We start from the raw sequence: 14,208 nt of genomic DNA, 5'->3' as shown, positions 1-14,208 counted from the left end.
AGAGTAATTTTGGGATTTGTGCTGTAAAATCCACTGATTTTTTCAATCTTTTTCTAGCATAGAATACAAGAATACTCTCAATATTACATTATCTGTTAGGGAAAAGATAAATTATGTATTATGTGATGTATTACTTAAAGCATCTGATGGTGGAGTGTTGCCGTGGAGAAAGATTACGGAGCAGCGAGAACACAGCAACAAGACATTCTCTTGCTTGGTGCAGGAAAGCAAGAAAGAGCAATTTATTGAAAGAAGCCATTGCCTTAAATAAGGCAGTTTGTGCAAAACAAAATACAGACAGTTTATTGGTCAGAGAAAGATAGACACCTCTTGTCCCTGGCTTTCTCAGGGACCTTGCAGGTGTTTATCTCTGTTATGATTCTTTCTCTTATGTTTACAGTAAAGGAAAAGTCTCTAGCTTGGGAAAAATCCTAGCTGAGGCTGAGAAAGTTTTATGGCTTGAGAAAAATACTTAAAACTTGAGAAAAAGGCCTGACAGCGTTTGCCCAGGCCTTCAGCAGTGTCCACAGTGGAGCAGTTCAGTACAATGCATGAGTTGTTACAAATTGCACTTAGTTCAGTGATGATAAAGTGAAATTATATTCATTGTGGCCATTCAGAGTTGTTTTACACAGAAATTGTAATTTCATTGGTCGTTTCAAATCAGTTGGTGTTATGTGAGTATATTTTAAATAAGTTCCTTCATTATGAACAAAGATACTTTATCATAAAGAAGACGTGCAGAAAATGAGAAGTTGTTTCATTCCCATACACATACATTGTTTCTTTTTCCCCCCTAATACAGACCTTTAAAGTAAATATATTTTGGGTTATTTTGAAGTGATCCTATCACTGTTGTAGAGGACTAACTTAGAGGTGAACTATCCATTTTAAAATATATCAGTTTTTCTTTAGTTATTAGCATGATCCTAGATAAACAATTCACAATTTCCTTGGTTTTGTGCCCTTTGTTCCCAACCTTTGTTTGACACATGAGGACATTAATGAAATAGTTTTAATTTGAGGGATGGAAAAGTAGAATTGATAACAGAAGTCAGATGCAGTTTTCTGTCTTGATTAGACCGTGTATATCTTCGCTGTTTTTACTGTGTGACTAAAATATTGAAAGTGCTTGTCAGGTTGTGGGCTGGACTGGATTATCTATATCATTCTGCTACTAAGTAGACTATAAACTGCAGGTTTTTAAGTAAATAGGGTAAGTTTGAAGCTGAGACAAAATACAAGGAATGTATGCATAGTCTGTGACAAGGTAGGAGATACGTACCATCTGTGTGTGTATATGTATCTGCGTATGCAAGGAGAGACAGAGGTTAGACAAGGTGCTCCCTTGAGCTCTGATTTAATTTTGTGTCCCATTCAGTGGGATAGTGGCCCAGCAGTGTTTGTGTGGAGTCAGAAAGTGGGGGAAAGAGGGTTGGTTTCCCTAACCCTAACTTGGCTCTGCTCTCTCTTCTAGCTTGCTTTTTCTGTGTTATAATGAGCACTGCATCTGGAGGAAAAAAAATACACTCCCAAGTTCTTATTCCCTCTATTCCTTCCATTTCATTCTGTGCTTTTTTTGCTGCTCCTAAAATGTCTATAAATGTCAGCCTCTACACCTTAATGCTTGTTTGTAGTGCTTTACAAAGTAGCCCACAGGATGATCTGAAGGGTGTACCAGAGTTGATGATGTGCTTTGTTTACCACTACCAGCACGTGCAGGACCCAGTGATCATGACAGAATGCACAGTAGCTTGTTCTTACTGAGCTTGCTGGTCTCGCTGCATTCTTTCAGCTATCATTGTTTGTCAGAGACTCTGAGGAAAAGTGGGAGACTAAGGTTCTGATGAGAGATCCAACACTGCAGGACTCCTTTCTAAATTATGGTAAATCTGATTAATCAGGGCAAATATATTACTTCTTTTATTTAGCTTTCAGACAGAGTCAGCTGGAAAGAGGCAGGAGGGAAGGGTTGAGAGAACAGGTTGTAGTCAGGGATGAAAGAGAAACAAAAATTCCTTGAGGCAAGCAAGGAGGTACAGGAGGCTGTTGATTTGCAGGGATATGCTGTTCATCCCAAGGTGTTCCTGAGGTGTTAAGAGACGGGGCAGAAATGACCTCAGGGATGTCTGTGCTATCATCTAGCTAAGCTGTCTACCTTACCACTGAGATACTGAAATTGCTTGAGAAAATTAGCAGACATAATCAATCTTCAAGCTGATTGCTTTATGCAATTTGGGTGTTAATTTCATAGAGTGTTTTGTTTTCAGCAAGGCTGATAATGAAATAATCGTTTATTAAAGAATTGCAGTCTGTCTAGTCTTCCCTTCTCATAGGAGTTAAACTGAAATGGCTCTCATGGAGTGACTGCCCCAAGTGTTATTAGTTCAGTCTGTGGTTCTCTTTGTATTTTGTACTGACTCACATTTTCAGCGCATTAGGTCTTAATTTATTTTTTTTCCCCTGTGAACTTGTATAATGATTGTTCAGGTCACCTAATATTTGCTATAGGAATTTTATCTTTAATTTGCTCAGCACAATTGAGAAAGTGGATCTTCTGGCACCTTGTGGGGCTTTATTTTGGAGGAGTGGCAAATGATTTTGTTGTCTAGAGAGGCTGTAAATCATGTTGCTGGAGAAGCTTTCAGTACTTGCTGTGTACATCAAGATTCCACTATCCACTGTAGGCAGTAGGAAGTCAGCCACTTTAATGACTTTAAGAGGTTTTGATTAGTCTCTGCAAAAGGCTTCTTGTCTACAGTACTAATCCTTCATGTTCTGGAATAGTGCATTCAGAAAAGAATACTAAATGAAACTTCATCAATAATTCTCAGATTTCAGCAGACACAATGAAAAAAGGTTGTGGGGTTAACACATTGCAATACTTCAGCTATTTTAGGTACGATGTCACCAGAGGTATTTAAATGTCATTTATCTGTATTCCTTTCCAAGTCTAAGAGCTGCCATTGACTGTGACTATGGTATTTCAGCCCAAAATTTTTTTTCAAATGTGAATGAAACTTACTGTTCATTGCTATTAATATATGAGTTCTACCCTGTGTTTAGCCAGAATTAGATGAAAGTAGCACTTATATTCTGATTTTTGCATCAAGGAAAATGTAGCAGAATTTTCTGCCTCAAAAATGCTTCCAACAGCAGGTTACATCCACATGTCAGTACACAGTATAAAAGCATTAATGATTCCCCACTACATCCACTTCTAGACAAATGGCAATCATTAATAGGATTTAGCCCAAGCCTCTCTACATGTAAAGTGAAAGGGCCAGGAGCTCCCCTGAAAGGAGTAGATTCTTCAGGTGTAATTCAGGTGTCATGAGTTTCTGTGGGTGATCCCCTGGAAGCTGCCCTTACATCCGGAGGGAGTAGCAGTGGAAGCAGGTGTGACAGTGAGAGCAGTGAGGTGGTGCAGCAGCCTAACTGGTGAGAAGAATGGAAAGGGTCATGACATCTGCCTTTGTAAGGAGGAAACAGCAAAGGTGCTTCAATCATACCATACTTATTGTGGAAGAAAAAAGTAGTTTCTAAAAAAAGAGAGAACTTGGTGAGTTATTCAGAAGAGGGTGAATACAGGAACACCTGCCCAAGTTCATGCTCAAATCTGCACACTAACTCAGGGAAGACTTTCTGTTTAGACAAAGGGATGCTTAAGAGAAGAAAAGTAATTTTCAAGGAGTTCTTCAGCAAGAGAAAGACCAATCAGTGTTTGTTCAGAGCCACAATTGAAGGACTCAAGTTGCATGTTGATATAAATCTCATTGGAGATTTGTTCCAGAGTAAGAGATTTGAAGAGTGAGTAGCTGATCTCTGTGGAGAAATAACATGTTTCTGCTTCACAGGTACTGAGCATAACTACTAAATAGCTGAGTTCTCTCAGCCCTGAGTGAAGAGTTACTGATTATCTCAGAGTTTACTTGGGGAACTAAGTCTTCTTCAGGAAGGACAGCCTAAAAATATGATGAAAAAGTTCCTGTTGCTTCCCTTATTTGCAGTCTTCCTCCTCATAGCTCTTGAATTGAGAACTTTAACATCCTTATGTGTTAGAAAATCCTTTTCTGAAAATAATGCCAAAGTTCTCTGTCCTCTATTTCTGATTTGAAAATCACTTACTGCATTTTCCTGATTCTCTAACAGTTCACTTCCACCCTGAAGAATTTTTGCAACTGAAATAAATTTTTAAAGCATATTTTGCCTCTATTTACACAATATATCATGCTGTCACCTACTGCAAGGAATGATAAATCATTTTTAGGATAGTGTATGTCACTGAAAATATTAGATTAAAATGAAACGTCTTTGCTTTTAGAATCAATGATAATGCAGATACATTTTAAAAAATTGAAATAATTATAATAGAGATAAAGAAAAATGTTCATAAAGTCAGAACTCACATATGAGGCCAAAGTCCAGCAATGGCTTCAAGATTCTTGAGACATGACAATAATTTTTTGCCAATTATAGCTGTGAAAAGTGGATGTCAAACATTGTCATTTGCACCTGGAAGATCATTTCAGAGGACCCAAAAAGTGTATAAGGCAGGGAAGGCTGTATTAAATCTGTTGTGAGAAACTTCATTTGAAAATGTGTGATTTCATGCCCTGAGATGCATTGTCATTGTCTCTGCCTGTTTCTACATGAACGGGAAATCCACTTTCCTTAGGTGCATTTATGTCTAGTCTCACTTTCAACAAGCTTCATCTCTCTACATTTGTTCCCCAACTTCCTCTGTGCTCCACAAGGTACCCAAAGCTATCTAACACTCAGCCATAATCTATATAATTAATGGAGATATTTTTTAGTTCAGTGTTTAAAGTGAAGTGTCAGGCATTAGCAGCCCAACAAAGAAGTCTTTTTATAGCTTACAGTAGAGGGCCTGTGTCACATGTTGTCAGGAATGGTGTGAAATATGAGGATGTTGAAACATGCAAACTGGAACAGAGGTTGAGAATAGTGCAGTATAAGGGAAACTGGGCCTGGATGCAGAATTTCCATGTTGCCTTTTAGGAATGATCTCTGGATTGGACTGTCATCAAAACCATGCTCTGATGCTGTTACAGTGGTTACTAGCAAGTGTTTTTGAAATACCAAGTCTTCTCCAGAGCATGGAAAATTATTGAAAACTTATGAAGAAATTAATGTAAAATGATACTGATTTACTTGAAGCTGTTCAACAGTACTGAAATAATTGAATGCTACAGAACTGGATTGCTAGCATTTTACACTGATCTTCCTGTGTAAGTATTTTGTAGTGGGAAATACAATGGAAAAGTAAGTCCAGTGTTCATTTTTTGTATGCTTTTTGATTTGCAGAAAAGTCTTTGAAAATTTTTTTTGACACAAACTTAGAAATATTGCACAAGAATGAAGTTAGTATTTATTCACCCACATGATGTGTATATATGTATCCAGCATATTCTAATCCAGATCCTAGGCTTTTGGTGTCTTTCAAAAGTGGCCTTTTAAAAGTGCACTGGAAAGACTTTCTCTTCTCCTTCCAAGAGCTATTGCACATGGTATTTATAAATTCTGACAAGAAACAAAAATTAACCTCTTAGCTTTCCTTTCTTGTAGGGTGATAGCTCCTATGTAAAGGATCGTTGGTGTGTGTTTGATGGATTCATGGTCTTTTGTCTTTGGGTGTCACTGGTTTTGCAGGTAATCATTTCAATTCCTTTTACAATGAATAGTTCCTTGATTACAAAAAGTACATGGCATAATCAAGTAAATGTGAGTTGTGGAAATAGAGTGTACACGGATCAAATTGTTTTAAAAAACCTCACTGAATTCAACAGATTTATAATTGCACATTGCAGCATATCTACATTAGTAGTAGAATATACCTTGATTATATTTTCTTATTTAATCTGAAGTTTGTTAACGTAAACTCTATGCAGTCAGAAGGAGAAACAGGATCTTCAGAGAGACGTTTCTTTCTTGCTCCACATGACAATTGTGCTCATTTCCTTCCAGTAAGTCTAGCAGGGTGTCATGTTGATTAGCTCAGGCAGCTAAAGGGAGAATTATTGCAATGGTAGGTGTTTGCCATTCTCTAGTTGTAATGTTACAGTGATTAGAGTGCTTTCATGCAGTATCACTCATACCTAACAAAACATTTTCCAGAACTCATGATAAAGCACAATGAAAAAAAACCCAAAACATTTGGAAATAGTTTGATAATTTTTTATAAAGAGGGGAACATGGATATATTGCAAAAAATTACAGTGTTAAGATATAGGTGAAATTTTGTCCTGCAAATCAATCAGTCCTTAACTGTTGCAGGTTTTCCAGGTAAGAACAGGTTGAAAACTCTGACATTGAGCTTACAACAGCATAAGGATTGTAAAAGTTCTGTAGTGGTTGCTGTTCAGCACTTACATATTTTCTGACAAATTTAAAACACATTGTAATTTTCTGCTTTTTACAGAGGGGAGACTTTGGTACACCTTGTACACATGCAGAATGAAGGTTGATCGTTACAGATAAAAACTGTACATTACCGGGTTTGTGCATTGCCAGGTTCCCCCTCCATTTTCTTAGTACTTTGAGCAAGTATTAAATCAAGCAGTTACTTTCCAAGAGTGAGAGACAAGGATTAAAACAAGACATTTGCACCCAATCTTTCAGCTAAATACTCCTTATTGAGTGCATAACCTGTCAGTGTATTGAGGAAATGGTTCTCTGTTCTGTGCTTAGCTGAAATTTATATTGTAAGTGGATTCTAGGAGAAGATGATGTACAGTTTTTTCATGCACTTGGAATTAAATGGAGAATTTATAATCATGTTGCAACTCATTAGGCAGTCTGTGTACATGTACTTTTTTGTCATAGTGCTGTGAAAACCTTAGTGCTGTGCAATGTTAACAGAAAATGATTTTCATACTGGAAATATATTAATCACTTCTAACAATGTTGTGGGAAATGTGTTGAGCAGGACTAGCACAGAAATAGGCAGCTGGCACAAGCTTGCACAATCTTCTTGAGTTGTTTGAGACTCAAACATTATGAACATGGGCAGAGTATATTTTGTGAATTTCATTAGGGTAATTTAGATGTGAATTAAAGTATTTACAATGACTTATTAAAAAGTGTGGTAGCAATAAACTGTAGAATGCGCCAAGATTGAAAATGAAAATAAAAAAATGCAGTATTAATACTTTTAAAAGCTGTAGAAGTGAACACAGGTGCAGGACAAGGTCAACAAGACAAACTACTGATTCTTTTCTTTGTAGGTGTTTGAAATAGCTGAAATAGTTGACCAAATGTCCCCTTGGGGCATGTTACGGATTCCACGACCGCTCATTATGATCCGAGCATTCCGAATATATTTTCGTTTCGAGCTGCCAAGAACTAGGATAACAAATATCTTGAAGTAAGTAAGGCTGGTGTCTGAAAAATAACAGAGTTTATTTCAGTGTTGACTTAGAAGACTGACTTCTTAGTCAATCAATGACCCTTCATGCTTAATGGACATTTTCCTCTCGAGTTTTAGTTCTGGCCAAAAAATTCTTGCTATTTTCCTTATTTAAGGAATCATCAAGTTTTATAGAAAATTATCAGAACTTTAAAATGTTTAAATAAATTGTATTTTCCTAATAACTGTAGCCAGCAATTTTCAACAAATGGCAGTAAATTCTGTGCCATAATATGAGCATTTAATTATCAAGGTGAATACCCTTCAAAGGGTAATATTTGTAAATATCAGTAAATGAGCATATACCCTGACCATTCCAATTATGAGTCTGCATGTATTGCTGTGTATACAGAGATGCAAACAAATACATGTAAGTGTGCTTGGTACAGCATGTAAGGGCAAAAAAAATGTCATGGTAATGTGAAAGAGTTTTTTGGTCTTTGTTTGGTATCAAGTTTATTTCATCACTGTATCTTGTCTGTATGAGTCATTAAATACCATTTTACAAAAGTCAGATTTTATGCATTTTATTTGGGTATTTTTGTTCCACCCTTTGCAGTTTTCAGCTGGTTTAATTACTGTAACTTAGGGGTTTAGAAAAAAAATTACAGCCCCTTTCCTCTTTGTGCACAAAGTGAGAGAACAGTTTTAAGGACAAATTCTCTGCAGGATGAAATACTGCTCTCTTTGCATGAGTATATTTTTTATTCTAGAGCTCTTCACAGGAGGCATCACATTGTCTGTGCTTTCAGTGACCTGTTTATCTTTTTGCCAGGCGTTCTGGAGAGCAGATATGGAGCGTTTCAATTTTCCTTCTGTTCTTTCTTCTCCTGTATGGGATCCTAGGAGTGCAGATGTTTGGAACTTTCACATACCATTGTGTGACTGATGACACGCAGCCAGGGTGAGTTCACCTGTGCAGGCATGACTTGGGCCTGTTCTTTCATTGCATATGTTTTATTTTAGTTGGTATCAGTAGATGTAAAATGGACTTAATAGATTAAAAGCAGTCCAGCAAAATACACTAAGGCAAATTGAGGAAACAAAAATAGTAAAAATTATGAAAAATACAAATTTTAACTATGACAGAGAGATTACAATTTGTGGCATTTGGTTACAGTCTGACTTAGGGGGCTGAGTCACTGGGTATGTTGGGTGGGCCAGGGAGGTGACAGAGCAGGAAAGCAGAGGGGACTTTTAAGAAGAGCATTGCCACTTGTGGCTGACCTGGGTCACTGATGATTCATCAGCTTTTGCACTCGTCTGTCTTTTCCTAGAGTGTCTTTTTATGGGGCCAGACCTAAAGAAGCCGTAGAATCATAGAATCATGGAACAGTTTGTGCTGGAAGGGACATTTAACAGTTGTCTAGTTCAGCCTCCCTGCAATGAGCAGGGACTTCAACTAGATCAGGCTGCTCAGAGCCCCTGTCCAACATGACCTTTCATGTTTCCAGGGATGGGACAGCCACCACCTCTCTTGGCAACCTCTTCTGGTATCTCAGGCCCTTTCTGAATTAAGAAAATCCTAAAATTTTAAGGTCTCTGGGACCTGATGCTCAGATTCAAAGACCCTTTTTCTCCCAGCCTTTGCAAAATACTGATAATAAATATTTTATGCTGGTAATTGAGTATTCATCATGCTCTTGATTCAACATGTACTTAAACACAAGATTACCTCGAAGTACAGTGTAGCCTCTTGAGCCACTGAGATGGATCACAAAATCACAGATAATATGCTTTTGCCTGTCCTGCTGAATTGAGGTCTTGACTGTGTCATTAACTATTATTACATTGTGAGACTCTGTTACTTCTGTTTCTTTGTTTGGTCCCTGTTCCTTTAGATCCTGTTCTTTTAGATAGGGAGATGTTGGCTCTGGAGTTGTGGCCTTTGTTTTAGTCAAAACTGGATCCTTTAATTCCTGTATTGAACTAGGCAGAACATAAAATTAATAGAGTAAGTTTTGTAAGAAAGCAAAACACCACTTAATCTGCTAGTGAGCTGAATAAAATGTCTGATAATTTCAAAACTCTGTATTAAAGCTTTTTCTAAACTAGAACCTAAATACTATCAAATGTAAAATTAGAAGTGGCAGATACAAAAAAGGTTATAAAACGATTTGAGAATATGCTATACCAAATACCAAAATATGATATTTTGTTAAATTAAAAAAATTACTTTGGTACATTTTCCTAATAATTTAATCAATAATATAGTAAAATATGGAGCTGATCTTTGAATACTTCATGTAAGTTCCTTCATTCTAACTGTTCCTTTCTTTTTTAAGAGAGTATCTTTACAGCACAAATTTTTGACAGTTTCCTGTAGACATGGGGAAAATAATGCTTTGTAAAAAATTTGCTTGTGGTAATGAGAAGGTCTGCAATTCTGTGAGTTAGAGACTGTTGTTTGAAAACATGAGTGTAATACCCAACACAGGAATGATTGGGCATGTGTAATTGTTTGTGTCACTGAATATAGCTTTTCCTTGAAATCAGTAGAAAAAGATGAAATGTGACATAATAATGTTTGCCATATGGAAATTTAAGTTTGTAACTTTGTGGCTGGCCTTAAAAATTTTGGTTAATTTTTTCTGCATGTGTTGGGTTGCTCTGTGAATAAGGCCTTATTATTTTCTTTTAATGGTGTACAGAAACCCTTCAATTTTACGTTTTTGAAAGGCTGGATTAGGAAAACCTTAAAAGAGATAAATATCCAGTGTATAAAATAAAATTTAAAACCTGCCTAAATATGGTTAAAGTTGGAAAATCCAAATATGCAGAGCTAAGGGAATTTTAGACCTGAGTTTGAATATCTAGCCTTAACTCCTTTTTCTTTCAATATCATCAAGTATATGTTTTAGCTATATAAATATTAGAAATCTTGTACAGTTAAATTGGACACCACTTTTTTGCCCTGAAAGTGTTCCTCCAATTATTCTGATGGATGGTGCTCCTCCAAAGAACAATATACTTTTTTCTTATATGCCTCCATTTTGGCATACTGCTCATCCCTACTCTGAAAATACTATTTTCCTCTTCTTGTCTGTAATATTCATCATTATACATTGATACGTTCACCTATTTGTTCCTTATTTAAATTTTGAGAAATGTAGTGCAGAAGCTGAAGTTGGAGTTAGGGTGTGCCTTTTTCATGTAGATCAGGGCTGTCCTTCCTGGAGTTAGCTCCAGAATTTATAATTCCCACCATAGGCTAGGAAAATAAATACAGAGAAAGAAATAACAGTTCTGGTGCAAAAAAAGGATAATATGGGCAGATATTTGTCCAAAATATACTTAGAAAGAAGGGGACGTCACTTCTGAATCCAGGAAGTTTATTAGCTGGAATGTAATAGAGCACAAAAGTATGAAACTTGTCTTGCCAAATTTTGTATCTGAGTGTCAGTTTCTCAGTTTTAATAATGAGGGTTAAACATTCCTCTCGGAGATTGAGTCTGTCTGTCTGTCTCTGTTTCAGGTGGCTCATTTCCAGGCAATGGAGATTGGCCAAAGTTGGCTGTACTTGTCCTTAAATAACTTCAGTCTTTAATGAGCCACAGCTGTAAATTTTCAATACTTTTTCAATCCAGATCCCAGGCTCCCAAGTCAAGATTAGAAAAATGAAAAGCATCCAATTAGCGACCACCTGTGAGAACTTTAATTTTAGGTGATTTGCCTCTTATTTTGCAGAACTCCATGGCAAGCAGGAAGGGTAAAATCTTATTTTTGTGGTCAAGACTTCTGATGTTTTAGAAATCACTTTTAAGTCTACTGCCTTATGAATTATTATTATGAGGGAGTCAAGTTTCTTTTGAAAATGGCATCTTGAAATCTTCCTATTCTTTTTTTTTAAAGGACAGGGTATCCTTGTCAGACACTTACTGCCTCTTTGACTGCTGCAAGTTCTTTTATCTTTCCAATCTTCTCAATGCCCACACTGCCTGACCTTCTGTCTCTCCACCTCCTCAGTCATTTTCTGATGTTAACTCTGACAAACAAAAATACTGGAGTGAGCTAACCACAGTCTGAGTTTTCATTCTGTCTGAGAAATCAGCAGAATCTGACTTGCTTACAAAGGCTGAAAGGTTTATTGTTGTTGTTTGATAAGTCCTTTTTTCCTTTATTCTTACAGATGTCTTCCCTATACATTGTCTTCTTCTTTGACAATTTTATTGCTCTATTTCCTTGTGATTATGACTTATCTTTTTTCAGCTATGGTGTAAAAAATTTTCCTGATGATATCTCTAAATAATATATCTTTTTCTGTCAAGAATTGGTGTAATATGTGGATTTCCATAATATGGATCTTTTTTAGTTGCTTAAAAGATGGTATGTTTGAAATGTAATCTATATATAATCCAATTATCTTGACATATATATATATATATATATATATATTGTAAGCAGTTTGACAGGGTTTTTTTTGTGGGTTTTTTATTATATCTGAGATTAATTTCGGAGATATACAATATAAAGTGAAAATAGTTGTATTCCCAGTTCTACTGTAATTTACTTTTGGTAACTTCCAGTATGCAAAAGGTACTTTCATGCAGTGTAGGAGAGAGAAATTTTTTTCAAATCATTGCTGTAGCTACTTACTGCTTTCTTTCTTTTACTTCCAAGATACATTTGGCTACAAAAGAATAATTCCAAAGTGATCAGCTTATATGTATTCCCATCAGTAAATTTTCCTTTTGTAGATCTCAGTCTGCACTGGAGCTAAGGGGAAGGAAGCATCATCAAAAGAGAAAGAGCTAATAAGGCCAATTGCTATAAATTGTAGAACTTACCTCTTTATTTTCTGAAAGTCATTCTTTAAGGCGCCTTTTTTAACACTTGATAAGGTATAGGCCAAATATTTCTATAGACCCATCTGCCTTGTCACCATGGCAGTCAAATTTAAAATCCTTCTTTGCAAAGTTTCGTGTTTAAAGCAGGAGATGCCCAGGAAAACAGATAAGAAAGATAATTACAAGTAATGGAAAGATCTAAGAGGCTCCTGGCCATCTTTCCATCTATGGATAGGCCATGAAAATGTCAGAAAACAGCTTCAAAGACACTGAAGCTGAAAGTTCACCACAATATCTAATAGAGAAAATAAATATGATTAAAAAGAACAAAAGGAATTTGAGATACTGTCTTACATCAGCAGTGGGAAAGTAAGAATGAGTAATCAGATTTCTGAGAAAGGGAAGAAATCAAAGCCCAAGCTCGAAAAATCAATGTAACAGGACTTCTTTAACAGAGCACATTAATTTGTTGATTTTAGTGAACAACCAGATCTGCTTTAATATTGTCTTTGGGATTTATTCACAATCTCTCTTACTGGTAGCATGTCTCTAGTATAAACTCCTCAGGGAAAAAGTAATGGAAAAAAATTTTACTTTTCCAGGCCTGATATTATTTAAGCCTGAACCAGAATCAATTAAAATACAGCATCAGTCAAAAAGGGAAGTAATTCAGTTTAAATGGAATCATGTCAGAAGAATGGATGAGAGTGCTGATGTTGTGACCAGTATTGGTGCCCAGGGGAAAGAGCCTTCAGGAGCTGGGCTCTTGTCACCTTCAGGGGGCATGTGTTTTCTGAGCAGAAATCCTATTTTTTATTAAATTGTTAAACAGATAGTTACCCACAGTAATTACACTTTTGATTCATTTAACGCAGATTTTACACTGTTTTTGTTTATCCAGCTCAGTTTTAAACAAAAAGGTGACCTTTTAGTGATAGTCTAGGATAGAATGATGAGAACCGAATTACCTCAGCTCCTGGTGGCTCAGTAATGACATGTACTTGTCTGTATTAAAATTTGGAGCCATTTAAGTTTACACAATTCTCTGTCTCAGTGCAGCCATCAAAGTTGATTGAAATTCTTCTCGGCCTGTCAATCTTTATGAGTTTTTTTGGTTTTTTTTTTTTAAGAATAAGTCCTTTTGAGTGAACTGGAGTGGATTTTAAAGATTATTGGGAAATTGGCTCACTATAAATACAAGAATTTGAATAACATAACTACCTAATCTCCTCTTTGCTGTAGGGAAAATTTCATATTCAGCCACAAGATTTTTACCTGATAATTGCTGTACAGAAAAAAAGCTTGGTGAGAATTGAGTTTTCCACGGAAAACTGCAGGAATCCAGGATGCCAGAAGTCAGAATATCCTTCAGTGTATCACACAAAATTAAGGGAAAGACCAGACGTCCCCAGAAAAACAGAATCCCAAGAGTGATCTCCACTGAATCTGCCTAATCTGCCTGATGGGTTATTGGTAGTGTTTGATTTCTTAAATATAAAGGAAGCTAGGAAAGTTCTGTTCTTTATATTGCAAGAGGAAGCCAGGCAACTAATACAGAAGGCTGACATTCCTAGGTAAAATAGCAGTTGTCACTAAGCAATACATCTAATTTAACCTTGAAATGCTGTGCAATAAATGTGCAAGCATTTGTAAGGAGTACTGAGGAAGAATTTTAAAAGAGATCTGTTTCCATGATGTTTCAGATCTCTTTCCATGGGTGACCTATTTCATACACTGTTTTGAAAACCAGGTGACTCTTTTCAGTTTCTTCTTGTTTTCTGGAAGTTGAATGTGATGCCTAAATTTTATTCCTCTCCCAATTCCTTTGGGTTAATGCAATTCAATAAGGCTTGGGAGATGCTGGAATACTCATTCATCTTGAGATATTTGTGAGCAGACTGAAGTTATCATCTCAGCTATTTTATTCGTTCTGAGAACTTGTGGAGGGTGGGTGGGAAGCAGGAAAACAGTAGGAGTTTAAAAAAGCAGGAA

General features: G+C 36.3%; 1 protein-coding gene across 1 annotated transcript in view; it reads left to right on the top strand.

The window, feature by feature from the left end:
• NALCN (sodium leak channel, non-selective) overlaps nt 1-14,208 on the top strand; it is a 222,972-nt gene that overhangs the window by 24,104 nt on the left and 184,660 nt on the right. The window contains exons 4-6 of the mRNA XM_056500515.1: nt 5,590-5,673; nt 7,248-7,387; nt 8,205-8,333. Of these exons, the coding sequence (XP_056356490.1) occupies nt 5,590-5,673; nt 7,248-7,387; nt 8,205-8,333 (353 nt within the window). The remainder of the gene's footprint in view (nt 1-5,589; nt 5,674-7,247; nt 7,388-8,204; nt 8,334-14,208) is intronic.

Source organism: Oenanthe melanoleuca, chromosome 1 (assembly GCF_029582105.1).
Source record: "Oenanthe melanoleuca isolate GR-GAL-2019-014 chromosome 1, OMel1.0, whole genome shotgun sequence".
Classification (NCBI taxonomy): Eukaryota; Metazoa; Chordata; class Aves; order Passeriformes; family Muscicapidae; genus Oenanthe; species Oenanthe melanoleuca.
The sequence above is the reverse complement of the archived record's forward strand: the minus strand, read 5'-3'. Positions and strand labels throughout refer to the sequence as shown.